Here is a 22124-nt window from a genome sequence, read left to right on the forward strand (position 1 = left end):
TTTGGGTGAAGGAAAGAAAAACAACCAGGAAAGAAGAATATTCACTCTGCAAGAAGTTAGATCTTTAATCTTTAATGTTAATCTTTGATCTGTTGAAAGAAAGGAAGCACACTGRTATTGGTAAACACCTCACCAGGCTGGTAATACTGGCAAGCCTTGAAATTCTTCAAAATTAGAGATGAGACCAAACTGTAAAGTTTACTGTTAAGGATAAGAAAGCCATCTCTCCATAAAATTGAGTACATTCAGATAATCACTGAAGATTGACATGTATTTTTTCCTTCCTGTATATTTCCCCAGGACWTTTCACAGCTTGGGGCTTGGAACTGGTCCCAGCCATTTTTCACCTGCAAGAAAAACCAGCACAAAAGAGACAGTTAAATTGTAATCCATAAAGGTGATTGGCCGGTCATTTTTCTTCAGTAGAATTACTGTTCCTGCTCCTTTGCAGGTTAACTGCTGGTGATGGAATACAGATTTATATCTTGTTTGGCGTGCTTCAGCCAGCTCCATAAATCTTTCACTGTCTAGTCACAACTGAAACTGTACAGAAGAATTATTTTCCTCTATTACAGATGAGAGATTCTGCAGATCTGGAGTATTCCACATGAGGGTCAAATCAATTCTTTTTAGGACTCCCTTTTGGGGGTGCTGGGGGTTAAAAAGAAGCAAAAAAAGGGTGGAAGGTTGGGGAGTCAGAAAATCAAAAGGAAAATSTGGTTAAGTCCTTGGAGTTGGAACTAAAAACCAGGCCAAAACATTCCAGTCAGTATTAGTGACTACTGTAGTGGGTGTTGGGTACTCCTCTGCCTCACTCCTGTGTTCATCAAGAATATTTTAAAAAATCAGGAACTCATCCAGAAGATTAAAAAAAAACTCAAAAAAAAWTCCCTTCTGTTTAAGCCTATGACTAATACTAATTTACATTAATTAATACTTTCTGCTGGATGTTTTCAGCAAATGCATCAGAGCTAATTATGTGCAGAACTCTTTCTAGTGACCTTCTCTCTCAAGTGCCAAATCTTGAGCTCAGTAGTCAGATGTCCTCAAACTCATAAAAACACATGACTTTATTATTTATCACAACCTATTTAAATCTCTTAAAAAATTGAAGTGCATATGCCATTAACAGAAAAATAAAAAGAAGGATGGTCAATATATTAATAGCTTTTAAAAAGTTGTGTAGGTAGAGGCAAGTTGCAGATTAGGGAGCTGTAATAATGTGCTTTTACTAAGAAGGAACAGATAAAAAATGAAATGTAAAAACAATAAAAGAGAAAAAAACAGCACTAGCCATARTCTTAATCTTAGCCAAGACCTGATGTCCAGTACCAAAAGGTTACATATGAATATTTTGAGAACTAAAGGGTTTCAGAAGTATTTTGAGAATGGCACATGGAGCACAAAGCCTTGAAGCATACCAAGACAGGATGGTGAACTCAAGGTACTTCTTGTCTGGAAAAGAACTGTACATGTGATCACTCTAAGTGTACGAGACAGATTTCCCTCAGCAGTTTCATTCCAGGAGAAGGATAACCATTATTTAACATTTGAAAGCCCTTAAGAGTGTTTTACTCAGCTGCATTATTCTTTCATTCTTTCATTAAAAGAGGGTGAAAGCATGAAACCAAAGTGGTGTTACGAGTTGGACTCACCTATAACATTGCCCAGCAGCTCTATACGATCAGAGCCAAAAAAGAGATGAGGTTCCCCATTATAATGTGCCACAACAGAAGGCATCCCAAATGCCTGTTGACACATGGAGACAAGGCAGAGAATGTTATAATGAGAGAATTTCTTGCACATACATCATCAATCTGGAAGAATAAATCCCAGTAATTTTACTTTTTTTCCTCCCTTTTCACCTTCTTCATTCTTCAAAATACGTCTAATGAAGCCACCAGAAAGTGACTCTCCAGAGCCTGTGTGCCCCTTTTGAAGGAGCAAAACAAGCAACCTGAATGACCCACAGTTCTATTTGAGGTAGTGATAAATGGTCTCTCTTAGTTCTGSTCCTGTCCCCGCTCCCCAGCTGGAATGAGCTGAGTGGGTCAATCTTGTTTTCCCAGATGACAGTGAAATAAACTGCCACCAACAGCGAAGTGGCTTTCACACACTGAAAAACAAGGAGCACCCCAAAGAGATGGTCTGTATAGTGCTTTCTAACCATCATCCTCATTGTTCCTTGCTTCCCTGTATTCTTAGTAGGGAAGGAATGCATAGGTGTGAAGCCCAATGCCACKGGAAGCATCTCACCCCGTATTTTAGTGCTTCAGCTGTTGTCTCTTTCAGCCGGTCCTTCACTGTAGGGGTTGCAGTCATTTCAAGCGCCTTCTGGGAGAGCTCTGCTGAGAGCCCAGCCTGCCGGGCAACCTGACAAAAGATGATATAATTAAGAATACTCTAACAGTAAACATTCTAATTCCTGCCATGGTCTAATTAATTCAATCTTTAGTATTTTCACCTAAGGTCTATTGCCAAAAAAGATTCAAAATACTCTTGAAGCACTTGCACGACTGCCTTGCTGTATTCCTAACCTATTCATCATTTTACAACTCTCAGATACAAAGTAGAAGAGACATTTTAAACTTCCAAACCCCAAATCTGCACTTTTTTTTCCCAGGAGTCTAAACTGAAGAAAAGAAAAAAAGAATCTTTGATACAATGACTCATCACATAACTTACAAAAACCCTCAAACTGGTATTATGAAAAATGAAATCTTACTGTACAAGCCTGCCAAGACAGAAGCAGTTTGTGTGACAAATGTGGCCACATGGGATCTGTAAGTGACATTGCTTGAAAGACACTGTAAATCAAAGAGGTTAAACAGTTGCTGGTGTTAGTGATGTATCTTTTTCACCTCCTCAGTGCCTCTGCCACAAACAAATGAGACAAAGTAGCCAAAGTTAAAGGGCCAGTAAGGGCCAGTTTATCCAGTAACAGTGAATTACAAGTGCCCCTTTTAATAAAGCATTTCACAGAAAAAAAACCACCAAAACCACCACTTAACTTCCATGTCATCTACCTGAAGGATATGCTTTTTTGTTTCTTCTAAAAAAAACCCAAAACACTAAACCCCAGTATTGTCCATGGACAAGTAATTCTGCACGTGTAGATGTTAATGACTCTTTCTTTCAATCACTTCTTTTGTTTAGCACCCACATTTTCTTGTACCTTCTCCTACTTACACATCAGGGAGAAGAGGAGCTCTTTTTGACTGTGCTTGAACAGAAGATWAAACTGGACTAGAACAACATGCTKTGTATGATTGGTAGCCAYATGTTTAGACTGCAGTATTTACACAGTGATGTAGCATGGGGTCCTCACCATTTCAGGGCAGAAAGAGTATTTAAGTAGGCTGGGGCAGAATTCACATTATACATTGTTGCTAAAACAATTTATGTGAAGTTACTRCTGATTGAATAAAGAAGTAAAAAAATACTAAGGAATTATTATAAAGTAAAAAAAAAATCAATTTTTCTGACTGATGTGTMAAATAAATTCACCTGTAAAGACTTAGATTAGTGGGCTGGGACTCCTCACCCAGCTTTGAATGGCAAATTTCTGGAAGAGAGGGAAGTCTAGTACTTGGCTGCAGGAGTGAATGARGACAGACATAAACAAGGGAACACCTCCCTCTGCCTTGGTGAACATGGGGATGCTCATTGACTGCCAAACTGACTAAATCACTACATTTAAATTAATTACTAAATTAAAACTAACTTTCATGCCATTACAGCTTTTCCTGTAATAAACAAAATCGAAACAGAAAAATTAAATACATCAAGAGTATAATTTCCAGGCATACAAAAGGGCAGTACAGCACTGAGCTTAATAGAAAGCTTGATTCCATCACTCCAAGRAAAGTCAACTTCCCTGAATGTTAAGATTTCACCTGAACATTTCATATARCAGCAATACCTCAGTGCATTCTGGAGAAACTGTTTATACTCTCATGACTCAATAAAACAGTATCAACAGATAACTCATTGTCCAGCCTGGGCATCTTGCCACATGAATTTACAAAAAAAAAGATGAATTCTGGTTCTGAGTCTTGTCTGCAAAGCATGACAAGAAAAAAATACCCAAAAACATTCCAAACTGAGCTGCTAGGGAAACTAAACATTTTTTTTTTTCTCCCTGAATTTTTCCATACTCTGAGTGTTCATTTGACTAAGCTGTGTTTATATATATTCCTGATCCAAGTCATCAGTACGAATTTCTTATCAGAAATGCACAAGCACCAAGAAAAAGGAGACACTTACAGCCAATATGTTCTCTGGCTGACTGATGTCTTCATGCTGGCAAAAGAATAAAATACATAAATCAGTATTTAAGAAACAAAAGCTCAGCTCTGGATTCAAAAGCAAAATAAAATAGAAATGAACCCAATACTAGTTGCTGGAGAAATTACCTCAGAATAGGTCTTAAGTCACCTAATCTAGGAACGTATTAAAGTGTTTTCTGATATGAACCACTGATCACTCAGCCTGTTGGATTCACCAACAATGAACAACCAATGTGTACCTAAAAGAAGGCAAATCAAGCTGACTATAAGCTTGCTCTTTTCATACTGGCTCTTGAACAATGGTGACCTTAAGTTCCTGCTATCGCTTTTCATTAAAAGACATTTTCTTCCTCTTGCTGGAATTCCACATTTGAATGATGTGGGACACGAAGGTGACAGGGTCAAGAAGTTGGCTGCATAAAATACTGACCTGTGAATAAAACCGCATCCAGAACTCTCTAGATAAGGGCTCCAGGTACTGTGGGTTTGTCATGTCAACGGCTGTGATAAAGCGCATGGCTGGCAGAGTGCCTGGATTCAGGGGGAGACAGAGACACACTGAGACAAGGCACAGGATCAGAAGCACRTGTGGTCTGCAAAAGTGCTACCTATGAACAGTGTGTTCTCCTCTGAAACAGCCCTGAGAAACTCAGTCTGTACAGTAAAGCTCATAAATGGTTATGATCACAGTTATCTCCCATGCTAACATATTCAGAGCCATATTTCTCCAGAAATTTCTTTCACAGCTAAGAATGCATAGACTTCACACTGCTCATGGATTCAGGAAAAGGCTGCACAGGGAATTCATCTTCACCTTTACCTTTAGGAAGAACTCAAGCCAGAAGTGCTAGAGATGAGAATTAGCTAAGACTCTTCCTTACTTGTAGCCATGATACGCTGGAAGTCAGCTCCGGACATGTGTAGAGGCACTTGGTAGTATTTTGCCATCCGTTTTACATCCTTCAGCATGTATTCAGCACGCTTTGGTAACATTGCTGGTGGCTTGTTACCTTTAAGAAAGAGATTTCTAACTATACTAACACTGCACAAATTCTGCCTCATTCATACATGTGCCCAAGGAAGAATATAATTTCATATTGACTTACTGAAACATACTCAGCTTTTCCAAAGACAATGCTATGATTTAAACAAGGTTTATTTCAGTTTTGCACAGATGAACCCTTTAAGATAGCTGAATCAATTTTAAACCACGGTGCAAATGTTCTAGCAGGGATTTTTTTTTTATTCAGACAGATGACGTCTAAGCTAGAAAACTCCTAATGCATATGTAAACCAATGTAAAGAGTTGTTAATTTATGAGTTATGAGTTATAACTCTGGGTGATCTAATAAGGTCATGAGTACTGTTTCAAGACATACTTGCATATTACATGTGCAAGTGTTCCACAAATGAATTCTGGTTTAAAATCTAACTCTAGGAAAACACTCCATATCAAATTATTATTGTATTTTAGAACTGATGAACTTAGGCACAGACTGACTGTGTAGTTTCTTGCCACATTTCTCAATCCCTCTGGAGCTCCACAATCCTATAGTTAATTTGTAACTGGTGGCAAAACTTAGTTCAAAGTTGGGTCTGTGCGAGCTCTGCATGCACCAAGGGCCTGGGCACTAGTGCTCTGCTAGGGAAGAAGGTATTTCCCTAAGGAGCGCGTGTCCCTGTACTCCATACCAGTTTGTTGCATTATGCCACCCAGGAAGGCTGGACGCAAGCGCAGGTCAATGTTCCAGATGTTCTTGTACCGGCAGAGAACCTGCAACATGAACGAGCAGTGACAGATTCACAGTCAGCGATGTCTGTAGAGCTGTGCAGCTAAGGCAGTAAGCAAGCACTGCAGATAAATCCTCTCCTATTGTATTAGGGCTAGTCCTAAAGCCTTTTCTGGATGCTGCCGAAGAACTGCGATCTCGCAAAAACTCAGGGGTGTGTATTCGTGTCACAACTGTCCAAGTCTAAGCAGCGGTAGGGRAGGGAGAGATCAAACTCGTGAGTGGACGCTCGCACTTGTTAAACATGGAAACTCTGCCTGAAGCAAAATGTTCAGCGCGAACTCCTACACTGCCGTTTGGCTCGGACACGCTTCCCCGGGTCCCTGGATGTCCAAACGCGAGGGAGAAGCCCAGGCAATGCTGACAAGTGGGAGCCAAAGTAACTGCGAGGCGGGAAGGGCACTGCCTGCGGCCGGCCGGGCGAGCTGCCCTTGAGCGGCCCTTCCGAAGGGGAGGCGGCGACGGGAGCGGCCGGGGCCAGAGCCGCACAGGGCACCGCACGGCCCCGGAAAGGGCCGCCCTCCCTCTGCCGCACCCTCACCTCAAACCCCAGCCAGGAGTAGGGGGAGATCACATCGTAGAACAGCTCCACCACCGTCCGGCCCATGCTGGCCCCTTCCCGTCCCGTTCGGCCGCGGCACCGCCCCGGGCAGGGAGCGGGCGGGCCCTTCCGCCGGGCGGGACGGAGCTTCCCCCGCCCGCCCCTCGGGCTCCTCCTCCCGGGCCTCCCCGGAGCCGCTGCCCGCCGGGCCGGGCCGGCCGGGGCGCTTCGCTGCCTCCGCGGTGAATCCCGGCCCGGGAGGAAGAGGAGGGCTGGGATCGCCAGGGGCTGGCAGGGAGCCTGTGCCCTTCTCCATGGCGAGGACGGGGCAGAGGGGGCTCCCGAGGAGGGCAGCGGAGCTGGCGCTKAGGAGCAGCCCGGCACGGTTCCTGGGATCACGGCTTCTCTGCGGAATTAGCAAGCGATTTACGTGTCACTGGCCCTTTTATCCCCCTACCCTCGTTATTCCCAGATTTGTTCCTCCTCCATTCACCTAAGCCCTTCCCTTTCCCCACCTTTGGTTCCTCCCCTGCCCATCCCACAAGAATCCTGTGAGATCCCAAAACGCTCTCCCCGTGCCGCAGTTCCCTCCTGCTCGCAGCAGCCGCTTTTAGTCCTATGTGTGATCTGAAACGTGCTCCTGATCGCTCCTCTGGCTGTAATCTTGAGTTTTCAACAAAGAAGCTTCTAAATGATGAGTGACTTTAACTTAAGGATGAAAAAGCTGAACTGCCATCAACAGTTTATGACCCCTCACTGAAGCCTTGCTTAATACCCGAGTACCCGGCAGTGAGCCCAGTCGTTAAGAAAGGATTTGGAAAAGAGCTGGGAAACTTCAGTGTGAAGCATTTACCAGGCATGTTGGTAGACATGGTTGCAAAAAAGGAATGAGTAAGCAACTGAATAAAAAAATCTATTTGGAAGAATTGGTAGGGCTTCTCCTAAGGGAGATCCTRCCTTACGTTTTCCTCAAGGGATCAGAAATACTGCAGAGTGACTTCTATGAGAKGCTATAAATCCCTGCTTCAGGCATCCTCTGGGCGCTGTGGGATCCTCTTTCCAGGGCACTGGAACCRATGGATGTGACTGCTGCTTTCTCGTGTGCTGGTTCATGTGAGGCTGAGTGTGTGTCCCAGAGAGATAAATACGTACACACAGAGACAGCTCCAAGCTGAACACACAGACTGCAACAAGCACTGCTKCCTGTAACCCCACTCACAAATAATTTCCTTTTGTACCTGATTTTTCTCAAAAGTTTGAAATCTGGATTTGTAATGTGCTCAGCTGCAGCCTGACTCTCTTGGGTTTCATCCTGTGAGCATCTGTTTTCATCCCTTAGAGCAGAACTTTTGCCTTAGAGATCCCACAGTTAAGCCACTTTACATCTTTATTATTCTTGTGTTCTGTTAATATGCTTTCAATCAAATTGCTCCAATTATCCTAAAAATTTCCTTGTACAGATCACAATCAAGTCCCCRCAAAATGCTGTAAGAGTTTGGCTACAAATTTTAATTCATTCCTGTATCAGTCCRCTTGTCATGCTGAGGATTATATATGCCTGTCACCTGGGGAATGCTCATCTCAACCACATCTTGCCAATGACACCAGTTGTCCCCAGGGGTTCCTTCTTCCTGGTCACTGCCTGGTGCACCTGGACAGAAGTTCTGCCCTGTGCAGATAATTCTGACAGATATAAATAGCCTTCTACACCTTTTTTTTTCTGGCACAGAATTGGTTGCCCCTGTCAGTTTCTGCTGCCTTTTCCCGTTCCTTGCAAACACTTTCCACTTTCCCAGTTTTCCTGTTAGTGAGCCAGGAAAAGTAGATAGCATGATACAGTTAAATCCCATGGGTGCATGGGTTTCCCTCCTCCTGTGCCTCACAGCATGCCTGCAGCACACCTGCCAGGTCTTGTTGATGCTGCTGCAGAAGSAATCAGCAAGAATTTCTTTCTCAAAGACTTGGCTGAAACAGAATTTTGGTGATTTTCCTGCAGTTCGGTCTTCATTCCAAATAATCCCCAGAAAGTTGTCCCTTGCATCTGGGAGGAAAAGCATAAATTTGAGATTTTTGAACAGTTTCTGACAAGAAAATAGCATAATTTCAAAAATTAACTCAGTAGAAAAATAGTTAAAATTAAGGTATTTAAAAATAAAAGGAAAAAAGTGTCCAGTAAGTCTTGGCAACAAGGAATTATTAGATTTCCTAAAGAGCCATGCATATTTATCTTCTAAGTATTAATCACTTCTCTACAATAAACCAAACTTGTGCAAACTAATCCTAAATGCAGGTTGTTCTGGTTCTGCTAGTCCTGGATTAGCATACAACAGAGGTGTATTTCCAAAAGTAGAACAGCTCAGCAGTCTCTATCAGTGTCCCAGCTCTTCAACATCRTCATAGCCTGTGTCTTCAGGAGCAGGGGATGAAGGTCTCTCAGCCTCAGAGGTTCTATTTGTTGGACTCCAGCCTGAAAACATGAAGGGAAGAACACTGAGATAGATAAATGCACATCTTGTGTGTATTACCTCTGTATGGTTGGGCAGCTGTCAGATGTCTCCTCCAAAATTAGAGCCTTAGACAGGAGTGATTATGAAAGACGTGAGAAATGCTTGTGTCACTCTGCCTTCTCATGCATATCTGAGGATCAAGCTTTATACGCAGTGTTAAAATGAATATATTCCTGGGCTGTTAAAAAAATCTCTAATGTCTCTTAAATCACTTTGAGTCTTATATTTTGATTATTTTTCCATGTCTCCAATAGGCCAGAAGTATTTGTCACCAGCCCAAAAAGTAGGCTTCAAATCAGAAGGTGTTCCACAGTTATATTGAATGGACAGATAAAGAAAAGCCTGTCTTAAATATTTTTTTTGGTAATTCTTTCTGGATTAGATGGACATGACAAAATTTAGTGCTAGGTTAAAAACCTAGCTGAATCCATCCTCCTGGCACTATCCACTGTCTTTAAGAACTCACAGAGAACAGGCTCTGGAAGACTGGGAAAACATGACCAACACATGCTTATTTTTAAACTGGCATGTGTGGGAGAAGAAAGAGGATTAGGAGTTACAGAAAGCTCAAGTTTAGAAAGATATGAGAGTAAATAAACTATTTATAAGGACACAGGAGAAAAAGAACAAAAAGGTAGATAACAGATTAATCTGTTCATCAAAACTAATTTATCAAAACTAATCTCCAGCAGTTAAATCTGTTTTTTCTTTATGATCATCTAACAGTCGTTTTATGAGAGAGTAGAAAAAATTGTCATTTAASTCACACATATGAAATTTCTATACGTACACTAGAGAAATACAGTCTAACCCACACCTCTATAGACTGGGTACAAATTCAGTCAAAAGTGGTATGCTTGGTGTAGCTCACTGTAGCTGCTAAGATTCTTTGGCAGCCCTAAATACAACTAAGTATTCCTCTTAAGTCCTAAGGTAAAAGACACATRTTCTAATTATGTTTTCCAGATGATAACATATTATAGTATAATTCAAGTGATCCTGGCAAACTGTTGATGAACATAGAATGAGATCTAGTAAGGACATGTAGAACACTACAGATGAAGGGAGAACTGCATGATTTGAAAGATCTTTATCTAATGACATGTAGCCTTTTACAGACCAGGATTTGATGTTACATCAGACATTGAGCATTCTCAAGAATGTCTTGTTGTTGGAAAAAAAGGAAGCATTACACTAGCCTCCATAAACAGAAGCATATGCTGTAAGAAATACAGATGGGTCCTTCTGCTCTACCTGATACTAGTAAGATACTGTGCTCTACAGAAATACTGTAAAATTGTGGGTTTGAAACAGGGTTTAGTACAGTAACTATAGGCTATGAAAACTGACAACACTGCTCTTCTAGCCTTACCTGTCCCTGAATCCTTGTTTCTGTCACCTTCTACAGGGATCCCAGTGATTTCCTGTTCATTCTGCCCAGAAAGAGAAGTATCTCTAGGGCCAGGAGCTTCTGTTGCATCATCATAATCATCTCCCAGGGCATTTTCACGCAGTGGAGAGTTCTCTGGAACAGTACAAGTATTAACTGTAGCAGGGAGAGATCTTCCACTACAGAAAGCAGTAGCTGGTGATCCAGCAACACAGGGCTGTACTTCACTGGAATCCATCCCTCAGAGAATCTTAGTGTGCACAGTGTTATTGTATAGACATGTGTTTATCAATAATGCGTATATAAACATAAAAGAAAATCAAAGCTGTTTCACTTCTTACCTAGTAATCAATATTCAATCTGAATAAGAAAAAGAGACCTTATTTGGAATAATTATCTTCTTTATAAGCATTCAAAGCAAGTAAAGAAAAGCTTTTAGTTTATTTTTAACTAAAAAAGTCCTTAGTATAAGTAAAGCAATAGATAATAAAGACATAGTGCAGCAGTCTGGGACATGGGCAACTGAAGTTCAAAACTGCTTGTGCCTTTGGCAGTTGATCTCTTGGACACCAGGCAATTGCTAAGAGAGCTTTTTGATCAGCTCTAGGAAAATGCAGTTCTTCTCCAAACACTTGTTTTCCATCAGATATTTAAAATTTTAAAAAAAAAAAAAAGCCAACAACAAAGCAAATGTCCCCCACCACAAGCTCCACAGCTAGGAATCTGTATTTTCTTCAGATTGCTTGGGCTAAAATTCCCTGATAAGCTCTAATTGCATACCATTGGTTTTATTTGAAGTGTGTCTTTCCTCTCTGAATTCCCCACATTTTTCTCAGAAATAAAGCAATAGCTTACAAGCTATTACTGTTGCAGTGCCTGGGAGAAGCAGTTGTCAAATTACTGGATTCATGTGACTGGATCCTGTTTAGTGTGTGCAGTACTACCAGCAAACATTGATTTTTCATTTCTCATACAGAATAGAAAACTAGAACTTGTATATGAGATTGTATGGCATTCTTCTACCACAAGAGTTACACAGAAAATTTTAGCTCACATCAAAACATCACTAGGACATGAATGTTAAAAGTTACCCTGATTTGGGGTCTCTTTCTTTGTACAAACACTGTTTTTCATTACCTTGAGTTGTCCCAGGACCATTTTCTTCATCACTATCCCCTCTATAAAACTGTTCCATGGGTTTTGAGCTCTCTGAATAAGAATCTAGGYAAATGAGAAAGAGTGTGATATCAGATTAAACTCTCCTTAAGTGCTAAGACTGCACCATGAGAAAAAGAGCAGGCTACAGTRATGCCATCCAGTTCCAACAGATTCTTTGGCAGTCACTATTACTCGTCCAAGGTTTACAATAGAATAATCAAGAACCCCTCAGGGGCCCCATAACACCTCTCATGGATCACAGGGAAGGCAAGCCACWAAGGGAGAAAAGCAATCCATGTGAGGAAGCCTACAGGGACACAGTTGCTGTGAGTGAGATGCAAATTATTCCTTTTTTTTTGTCCCTGCTTTAAATAATTGCAGCAAGAGGCTTTTGTTTGTTTGTTGGTTTGACCTATACCAATCTATGGTCTATGGCTRCAGTGAGGACTGCACAAAACAAATTGTCCCTAGGAGACGAATGGACAGAGTTCACTGGGCAGGAATCTCATCTCCTCAAACCCAGAAATTTTTAATTTCCCAGCAGATTTGGGAGCTGTAGTGTATCAGATTGGGAAAGGAGGAGCTTTTCCTTGAGAAGAGCAAGACACACAGACTGACCTGAGAGGAAAGTCACACCCTGCTTTTTCTTCATCAGGGCATAATCAATCTCTTCATAGACAGCCTCAGAGAAGTGGTCGTAGGAYGGTCTGAAGCCTGAAAGTAGAAGGTAATGATGACTTACAAAGTCTCTGCTCACAGTCAGGCTGGGGTCATGAAAAGGAGAAATGCCTTAAAGGGGTCTGCTTGAGTGGTTGATGCCTAGAAAGTCACCAAGGGATGCTGAGTGAGGATCAGCACAGAAGGGCCCTTTCACTGCCAGAAAGTGAAARTCTCAGTGTGGCAACAGATGCAGTTCATCTCAGTCACGCACCTCCCCTGCCTCCCCAGCCAACCCAGCATTTGCTGGCCATGTAAAGGAGGCATTTCATACCACTCCTGAGAGACTCACCTCTCTGCTGTGCCCTGGCACGTCGGATCTGCCCAGCAAGAATGGCAAGGACCAGGCAGAGAAGGGTGCCCAGGATAATGCAGAGGATGACAGGCACTGAAAGTCTCGTACTGCCTGTGGCAGAGCGGCGGCGGGGCCCTGATTGGAAATGAAGAGGAGATGAGTAGAGAACCATGAATCCCAAAGGGCTGCTCCTCTGTGGCCCTCGCTATGCTCATGCTAGCAGGGTGAGGCAAGGCACTTGTCCTGCTCAAGCAGATGGAATTCGGCAGCTGGGGATGGTACAGGCTTGTGGGAAATGCTTTCTGATGACAGGAAATAAACCGCGGGTTTATCTGCTAAATAATGTCAGGGACATTGAATTGTCATTTGATGAGAAAAAGAAAGGAGGGAGAAGGAATTTACCTGCTGTAGTGGGTGATGCTGTTGTTTCTGTCACACCTGCAAAGGAAGGCAAATCCAGATTGAGAAAGAAGCAAATGTGAAAAATAGGGAGAACATCTTCAGATTGTTTGTGAGGTTCCTGCAGTCAAAATTATAAAAGGGCTAGTCACTGGGAAGTACAGCTGGCATAATGCTTCTCTACSYGCTGCCTTCCCACATCTGTGTAATAAGGGACCAATCACTAACCAGAGCAGTTCACAGCAGCATCTTCTTTATGATCACAGCTTTTGCCAAACAAAGGTTTGGCAGGACAGTCCCAAAGAGACAGCTCTGTTCCTTTACAGTGCACCTTCTCCAACCAGATGGGACCAGTCCCTTCCCCAAAGGCAGCTTCGCTCAGAGCAGACACAGCAGATCCACAGCCCAGCTGCCTGCACACAACCTTGGCATCTGCTTCATCCCAGGCGTCATCACAAATGGTTCCCCAGGAACCTTGGTGCCAAATCTCCACTCTGCCTGAACACTCATCCTCTCCTCCAATGACTCGTAACTTCTCCCTGTCTGCAAAACACAGAAACCTTCTCTTTTACTGAAACAGGAGGAAGGTCCACAGGGACCAATATGGAAAAGGAAGGAGGTAGAGGTACCTGAACAACTGGTGGAGTTTGGACACTCAACAAATGCAGCTGGAGATGTTGCCTCCGTTCTTCCTGCAGAATTTAAATAATGAAGTAAACAATTTAGTTATTCTCTGAAAAAAAATCGAGGGAGTTTAAAATACCTGAAAAGTAATCATCTAGTTAATTATTTCCTGAAATACATGTGTTGCTTGATTAGTTCTTGGTGGGTGGCTGTTTGGCTATTGCTGTGTATAAAATAATCTTCCTGATGGTTATGCTTTCCTTCTTCTCTTGAGGCAGCTGCAATTCTTTTCAGGATATCTGAATGTCATCTAAAATTCATTTGTATTATAGTGAATATTTATACCCATAGGTATGAAACATTGTCATAAGGGCAGGCATTAGAAATGGACCTTTAGAAGCAAACTGATTTGTACACTTGTCCATGGCTATGAGTATACACTGATATGCCTCCTCACATGTAGAAAAATAGACTTGTCTCTAGACCTTTTGGGAAGTCTCATCCTAACTCAGATCTCACAGACTGACTGTGTATCATAGATTTTTGCGCTAAAAAAATATGCATTGGCACCATTCTGTTAGGGAATTCCTTAGGATTTCACTGGGTAACAGCACTCCGTGACAACTCTGTGACACTTGTGATTTTAATTCACTCATTTAAGTCAAGTATGTAGGCAAAGAAGAATGTTGCTGCCATCTGCATAACACTAGAAATAACATATTCCAGATAACAAGTAATGACTGCAATGTCCATGTATGCATGTGTGGGTTAATGTGCATGTCTGGGTGGTCCTGTAGGAATGCATTTCTGATTACCAGTGCAAGTAATATGGGTCTCTTCTGCTCGGTTGTCACACGACTGAGCATGCCAGGGGTCTGACTGACATTGCCAGAGAGAGCTGTGCTGCTCAGTGCACTCGATGTGGTCCAGCCATGTGGGCCCAGACCCTCTGCCRTATCTGAAGTCTGCTGCTATTTCTCCTCCATCCCCACAGTCCAGGTGTTTGCACACCGTTACTGCGGTCAGTTGGGACATGCGATTGGAACAAATGCTCCCCCATGTCCCATTGTAGAACACTTCTACACGTCCAGCACAGTCATTCCCGTTCACCAGCCTCAGAGCCAGGAAATCTGCAAGTCAAGACATAAAAATTGAATTAGTGCTTTAAATTTCTTGTGTAATAACACTTATTCTACAGTGCTGACTACCCATATTAGTTCTGCCTATGTTGTGGAGCATGATGCTCCAGAGGCTGCAGTCCTTTTAGGGTTTGTACTGGCTCCATCATGCGYCCTAACAGGCTACACTCTCTTCAGGGGTCATCAGTGTCTTTTTTTTTCACTTCTCTTTCATTTCTCCTCTCTTGCTGCTGCCACTCTGTCTTAAATATGCCTGAGCAGAGCCACCATAAGGTACATGGATTATCTGATGCTTTGGTGCACAGTGGGTTGCTTCCATTGGTTTCAGAGCAAGCTGTAACTGACTGTAACGAGCGTACAGCCTCTCGATGTGGAAATCTTTACAAATCCCTCCAATTTATCCCCCAAATATCTACCACACCACAGACTTCTATGTGTGTATGTGTTGGTGCATAATGTAGACTTCTGTAGATCCTTTGCATCATGGTAGGAACAAGATGTGCCAACCAACTATGCTTGTTATCAAGACAGGAAGAGGCTGTCCAACCAAATCCCCTCTATTCTTGACTTTCCTTCCGTGCAGCCCTCCTGTTTGAAMCCACAGGCTCAGAAGAGGGTTTTCCAAACTTACCTGAGCACAGGACTCCAGCATCCTCTTTGTGTTGRCAGTTGTGCTGGCCCCATGCCCTAGAGGGACATGCCCAGAGATCAGATTCAGCCCCAGTGCAGTTCACATCATCCAGCCAGATCTGCCCTGACCCTTCGCCATAATGAGCAGAGACAAATGCCTCAATGGCATGTCCACATCCAAGCTGTTTGCAAACAACACTGGCATCTGATAGATCCCAGTTATCATCACAGACAGTGCCCCAGATGCCATGATGATAAAGCTCTACTCTGCCAGCACAGCGGTTTGTTGCATTCACCARTCTCATCTGTCTGCTGCCTGTAGGAAGAAAATCCACCTGTCAACATGCAACACAGCCATAATGCCCAGGTCAGCATAWTGGCAGTAATTTAAGGCACTTTTAGGACAACATGTTCTTGCTATATCCTAATTCTTTCGCTATGGTTGCTTGGGCAGAAGTCCTGTGAGCCTAAAGCTGCATAAAGGGAAAGGCCTACTCCTGCATCAGGTAAATATTTGAGTAATTCCTGTGAGATGTTGCAAACAAGGAGTGTCTAATCATACCAAGTATATGCAGAGGTCACCTGATCTTACAAAGCCAGAGAACCTGTTTTCTATCTATTCTCACATAGASAGAGACAGGACTGTTCCTGTTACAAATGGGTTACCAAACCAAAGAAAAATAGAAACAGTTGTAATATTCTATAGAAAGGCTGCAGTTATCTATGAGTATAGAAATGTCACAAAATGAAAGCTATTCTCAAGTGGCAGTAAGAATGCTTGGCAATCATAGCCAAATTAGTGTTCTTGTGGCTTCTGTGTTCTAATAGTTCTTTTTGATTCTGGAAGATAATTTTGTAAGAAATTCAGATGAAGAAAGCATTATGTAAATTACATTTGCTTCCTTAACTATCATCAAGCTCAGACTCATGCCTACTTAAGATTTGGTGACATCACAGCACAGGGTGGGCTGGAGAAACACTAGGAAACATTCTGTACCTTTCACACAKTGACTCACCTGAACAAATCACACCAACATCTTCAGAAACTCCTGTTGGCACTGTCTGATAATGGGAGGTGTTGCAGAGCATCAGCTGAGTCTCATGTCCAGTACACTGGACACTCCTTAGGCCAACAAGGCCCATCCCTCGCTCAGACTTTGGAAGGTAATAGGCTTTCTGGGCAGTTCCACACTGGAGCTCCCTGCACACCACWTGAGCGTCCTTAATAGCCCAGTCATCATCCAGGACTCTTCTCCACACACCATGGAGGGAGATCTCAACTCGCCCATCACARCGGCTCTCACCCCCTGAGAGTCTGAGGGATTCAGCAAGACCTGGGRGCAAAAGAGTTGGAAAATATATTGAGTAACATCTACTACTCTTGCTGCTCTTGCAGCTCTGGAAGACAAGTTTCTGTGCTGGTAAAATATTAATTCTTACCACTGATTAAGGAGACTGCCTCTGCTAAGGCCCTGCTTGCTTTCATGTGCACAAGGGTTGCAGTGGGAAGTGAGAAAGACTTCAGCTCAAAGACTAGGTCCTGTCAGTGAGACCAGCAGCACTGCTTTGGTCTGAAGTTGCACCACCGACAAAAGGCCTCTCCTAACTTACCTGAGCAAGTTACAGTGGCTGCTTCTTGGGCTGAGCAGCTTGGATTGCCCAGAGTCACTTGAGCACAATCCCAGAGGCAGGACTCTGTCCCTTCACAGTGAAAAGCATCTCTCCATATAGGCCCATTCCCATCCACAAAGCTGTCTTCCATCTGGATTGACTTTGCATAGCCACAGTTCAGCTGATGGCAGAGAACACTGGCAGCTTGCAAATTCCAGTGGGAGTGGCAGAGTCTTCCCCATGTGTCTCCATGGCRGATCTCCACAATGCCAGAGCATGTGGTGCCATTCACCAACCTGCCCCCTGGACATCCTGGRTGTAAGAGAAAAGGGAGTACTGGAGTGTTACATTTGCAGCTGCTCATGGYCATGACCTGGAACTGACTGGGTAGTGGGAATGAGCTTTCCTTACCATTCAGTAGTAAAAATGACTGAAAACTGGCACAGAAACTAGAAACTTTCATTCTCATAATAAGACTTTAGTCTAGCCTATTTTACTGAGAAGAATAACTAGAAATCAGGATCAGGTCCCAATTTTTAAAATAGGGGCACTAGGTTTTGGGGCTCAAGGTCAACAAATAGACCTTAATTGTTTAGACCAGCATCACTTAGGGCCTACAGCTCTCTATCCTTCAACTTGCTAGTGCAAGGCCTCACTTAGAGCTGGACCAGGAATTCAGTCCCTGCCTCAAATACATGACAGGTGTGTCTGCAGTCTTGTCTCTAATGCACCTAGCTGTTCTCTCCAGCTGGACCTTACATCTCATTGATTGCTTTGACTTGTCAGGGGCTGCTTACAGACATTGTTACCAGTACCCTTCTCTGTGCAGACACTTGTGGTAAAGACTCTGCCTGTGCTGTGCTCAGCCTCTGCATTCAGCTCATCCTGAGTTGTAAAGCAGCCTTGCTGGTGCTGTTACCTGACACTAGGAGCATCTCACAGAGAGCAGCCTTGTGCTACAGCTGAAGTGCAGCCTTGACTCCTATTGCAGCAGAYGAAAGATAGAGCCTGACTCCACATACACCCTCTGAATTTTGAGTCCWTATTTTAACTCAAGGGGGGAGTTTTTCAGTTCTTTTCTTAGGCCTTTCCACTGCTCACCTGAACATACCACATGAGCGTCCTTTCCAGCAGGGCATTCACCATGACCTAAAGCACGCACGGGACARTCTCTCAGGTGTAAGCCATTCTCCTCGCAGCTGAATGTGCCATTCCAGACAGATCCATTTCCTTCCCCAAAGGACTGTCCACTTGGTATCAGTTGTGCAACTCCACAGTCTAGCTGATGGCAGAGGGTGTTGGCAGCTGGCAAATCCCACATGTAGTCACACAGGSTTCCCCATGTGCCTCCATGAAGAAGCTCTACTCTCCCTGAGCATGCGGTACTGCCATTTGTCAGCCTGTACCCACCGTAACCTGCAGAAAGAATGAGGGAACTTAGCAGTTACTTTTGGGTTTTTGTGCTATTGCACTGAAAGCTGTWAAAGAGCTCTGCCTGCAAAGAACTAACACTTATATATGTGTCAGGTTACTAGAAAGCATGTTAGAGCAGGATGCCAATAAGCCAGCCCTGAGAAAAACCTCTGTATTGTCCATGTTGTAACCTGCACTGTATGGATAAAAGTGTTTTGACTTTGTAAACTCTGTCTCCTTGACTTTGTAAGCTCTGTCTCCTTGCTCTGCTCTCTCATTCCCTCACAGTACTGCTACTACCTCACATCTTCTCTTACAGAGGCAGTTTCATGTGAAGAACTCAGAGTAGGAGCAGCCAGTAGCACTCTCTCTCCCAGTAGCTGGTCATGTCASTTTTCCTGGAAAGCAGAACCTCACTTTGCAATTCTCACCTTTAGTCCRTGCCCCAGCACAAGGTTCTGAACAGGCTCTGCACACAACAGGCCATACCCATCAGCAAATTCACAATAAATAAAGGGCAGCATGGGTGACACTATGGTGCCCTACTGCCCACCCCATGCAGCCCCTCTGTCTTCTCACACTTACTTTGTACCCTTACCTTGTCCTTGCATTGCATCCCTAACGAGACTAGGATTTGTGCTCTGAGCTGAGATTTTTGCAAGACAGAGGCAGGAGCCAAGGCTGTTGTATGCCTTAACTGAGCAATTTGGTTGCCACAGCTTCCCAGCCAGTGGTCCAGGTCACCATAGTCAGTGGGACTGTGTCCAAGGCAATCTTGAAATAGACTGGAGCCCTTTGACTGGGAAATGGACACAGAGTGCAATCATTTTCCAGGCTTGTTTTGTGACATGGTGTTGCCAGCAGCTTTGCCCCAGGTTTAGTTTACCCCTTTAGAAGTGTGGTCTCAGAAAAAAGGTTGTGTTTTCTAGGTCTAATCTTCACCTTTGCAGTGGATGGCAATACATAGCTGTATTCAGAGCCCCCAGCAGCCATGACTGTATGGAGTAATGTTATCTTCTTAAGTAATGTTATCTGCCAGTCACAATGAAAGTCATCTAGGCCTCTGATAACTTTTTTTTTTTTTTTTAAACTTACATTTTTTTAACTTACATTTGCAACTTGTGCCTCCTTCAACCTTTTGGAGATATGGTACTTTTCCCAGTTTTATAATTAAAGTGCCAGGGATTAACATACACACTGACACCACAGGAAATAGTGTCTCGATACTCCTGCTTGTTTGCTCTCGCCATTTTTCCTRTTATTTATAAGAAAAAGATGTGTAAAACGTTCTTAGCACTGTTGAGTGCATATCTCTAATAGCATAAAAGAAATGACAGCCCTTTCAGGGTCTGTCTCTAGTGTGATACTGAAGTGATTAGAACAGCCCATGTTAGATGCAGACTCTCAGTAAAGTGCATGYGACATTGTGGGGCTGCTCTCTGTTATTTTCTGGTCCCCTTTGAATGGCTCAAGGCATGACAGGGGAAGCATCCAAGGATCCTTAGGATCACAAAAGTGTGCAGAGGCTCTGAACTGTGGGCTAACACAAAGAAGGCATATGGGACATGCATGAATTATGTCCATCAGTCCAAAGTCTCACCTGAACATACAACAGTGGCATCATGAGAGCAYGTGTTAGTGTGGTGTATTTTTCTGGGGCAGTCCGCAAGGTGACTTTCATTCCCTACACAGTGAAAYTCTTCTTGCCAGATCAGTTCATATCTACCTCCAGAGTGAGCTCTTCTCAAGGCATCCACAGCCTGGCCACACTCTAACTCATTACATATAACAGAAGCAGTTTTGAAATCAATGTGTGAGAAACAGACAGTGGCCCAAGTTTCTTCTTGCTTTACTTTCACATGTCCTGAGCAGGCAGTGTCCCCTCCAGTCAGACGCAGATCAGAGAAGCCTGGAAAAAAAAACRAAACCCAAGAAATCCAGCATCAAGCATTGGTTTTTACTGACCTATTTTCATAACTCCTGTACCTTAATGGACAAGACACATGTCACTTCTCTGAGGACCACTGATACTTTTAAAGTATGACGGGAAATTTCTGTACACCACTGATAAGAAAGAAAACGGTGCATGAGATTGCATATTTCTCAGTATCTTGGGGATACTAAATCCTTGGGAAAGAAGGAGGAAAGCTTTGAACTTCTTCCAACGATGAGAGGTAGCAATCCATAAACAGATAAATAGACAAATAGCCATTTACTAGTGTGTGTCCTTGCAACTTCATTATTTCAATGACTAGGAAGCTGAAGCACCCCAGGAAGAGAAAACAGGAAATGTTGCACCCAGTTTCAGAAGAGGCTGAAAAGACATTCTGGAGTTGTACAGGTTGACAAGTCTCACTTTGGTACTTGGAAAAAATATGGACTGACACTTCCAGGAACACATTTGTGGGCACAAGGAGGTRAATGGGAAGAGTCAGCACAGTTTTATCAAGCATGTATCGTGGCTGTGGGACTGTATTGTTTCCTCTAATTAAAGTGGATTTACGGGAGAGTGGGACAGCAGCACATGTCATTTACCTCACATCTAGCACTGAGATTAACGCTGTCTTGCACAATATTCTTATGTCCAAAAMCTAGGATGTTACAGTCTGGATGGAAGGACAACATAGTTCAGCAGCTGCTGAATGGTCAGGCCCAGTGATCASTGAGTTGCACTCTGTCTGGACTATCAGCAAGAGGAATACTACTTTCCAGGGGCCTGTTCCGCGCAGTGCCTTCTCTTCATGGGACAGGGGGAGGTGATAGAGTACACTCTTATCATTTTTTGSGTGTGGGGAGATAACTAGAAGGGCAGAGCTGCCATTCAGAGAGATCTAGATAAGCTAGACTAATGGGCCGACAGGGACCTTACAAAAATCAAAAAAGGAAAAATGTTAAGTCCTGAAGCTGAGAAAGAAAAACCTCTTGCAATGATTCTTTATCCAAAGAGTAAAACCAAACACATCTTGCACAGGAAGCAGTCAAACAGATGTTGGACTTTTTTTTTGTCATTGCAGACTGTCCTGTCTTAGCTAACCTGAAGATCTGAAGAAGAGGGCAGTTGTATGACATAATACTTAATTTTCTTGTTTCTCCAAAAGTTTGATCCCCGGCTTGTATTTTTTTTTCTATTACATGAGGCTAGATAACTTCTTACCTGAGCAGATCACTCCAATATCAAAGTAATGAGGGCASGTAAAAGCACCCCATCCTGTATGTGTGCAGTTCCAGAGAGCAGATTCATCACCACGGCAATCAACTCGGTACAACCACGTTGGTCCAGTTCCTTCTCCAAAAGGAGCTCGATTAAGGGCCTTTACAGCAGATCCACATTGTAGTTGCTTACAAACAACCTCAGCATCCTTTAAGGTCCAGTCACCATCACACACAGTTCCCCACTGCTCCTCGTGTTTTACTTCCACTCTCCCAGAGCAGGGTCCAGTTCCATTTGACAGCCTCAGTTCATCAGCACCTTCAGACGCAAAGACAGAGCAAGGTTATAGAAAGGACAGAGCTTAATCATGATTATCTATTGCAGATGGTTAATGGGTTATTACTGCGCTTAATTTACTCCTACATTAGACATATTTGGTTGACCTTTCTAACTAGTCCAGTTTAAAGGTG

General features: G+C 43.1%; 3 protein-coding genes across 3 annotated transcripts in view; 1 reads left to right on the top strand and 2 right to left on the bottom strand.

Moving 5' to 3' along the window:
* Positions 1-9: 9 nt before the first annotated feature.
* Positions 10-6746, bottom strand: GSTK1 (glutathione S-transferase kappa 1). Its single transcript, XM_057368292.1, has 8 exons — positions 6621-6746; positions 5982-6063; positions 5171-5299; positions 4720-4820; positions 4267-4302; positions 2257-2373; positions 1656-1749; positions 10-347 (listed from the first exon to the last, which is right to left on the bottom strand). The coding sequence occupies exons 1-8, from the start codon at positions 6684-6686 to the stop codon at positions 307-309; spliced, it is 666 nt and encodes a 221-aa protein (XP_057224275.1). The 5' UTR covers positions 6687-6746; the 3' UTR covers positions 10-306.
* Positions 6059-22124, top strand: part of KEL (Kell metallo-endopeptidase (Kell blood group)) — an 82306-nt gene continuing 66240 nt past the window's right edge. The window contains exon 1 of the mRNA XM_057368255.1: positions 6059-6446. The gene's annotated coding sequence lies outside the window, so the exon portion shown is untranslated. The remainder of the gene's footprint in view (positions 6447-22124) is intronic.
* The window catches only part of LOC130574800 (antigen WC1.1-like), a 17751-nt gene continuing 4344 nt past the window's right edge, over positions 8718-22124 (bottom strand). Inside the window, exons 2-16 of the mRNA XM_057368247.1 lie at positions 21658-21972; positions 20104-20412; positions 18192-18506; positions 17091-17402; positions 16496-16813; positions 15481-15795; positions 14526-14840; positions 13716-13778; positions 13315-13629; positions 13090-13125; positions 12681-12822; positions 12284-12382; positions 11655-11722; positions 10500-10652; positions 8718-9087 (exon numbers count right to left, since the gene is read on the bottom strand). Coding sequence (XP_057224230.1) covers positions 8990-9087; positions 10500-10652; positions 11655-11722; positions 12284-12382; positions 12681-12822; positions 13090-13125; positions 13315-13629; positions 13716-13778; positions 14526-14840; positions 15481-15795; positions 16496-16813; positions 17091-17402; positions 18192-18506; positions 20104-20412; positions 21658-21972 — 3173 coding nt within the window. The 3' untranslated portion in view covers positions 8718-8989. The remainder of the gene's footprint in view (positions 9088-10499; positions 10653-11654; positions 11723-12283; positions 12383-12680; positions 12823-13089; positions 13126-13314; positions 13630-13715; positions 13779-14525; positions 14841-15480; positions 15796-16495; positions 16814-17090; positions 17403-18191; positions 18507-20103; positions 20413-21657; positions 21973-22124) is intronic.

The sequence above is a fragment of the Malurus melanocephalus genome, unplaced genomic scaffold (genome assembly GCF_030028575.1).
Source record: "Malurus melanocephalus ecotype Western Australia unplaced genomic scaffold, MMel_1.1 scaffold_89, whole genome shotgun sequence".
Taxonomy (NCBI): Eukaryota; Metazoa; Chordata; class Aves; order Passeriformes; family Maluridae; genus Malurus; species Malurus melanocephalus.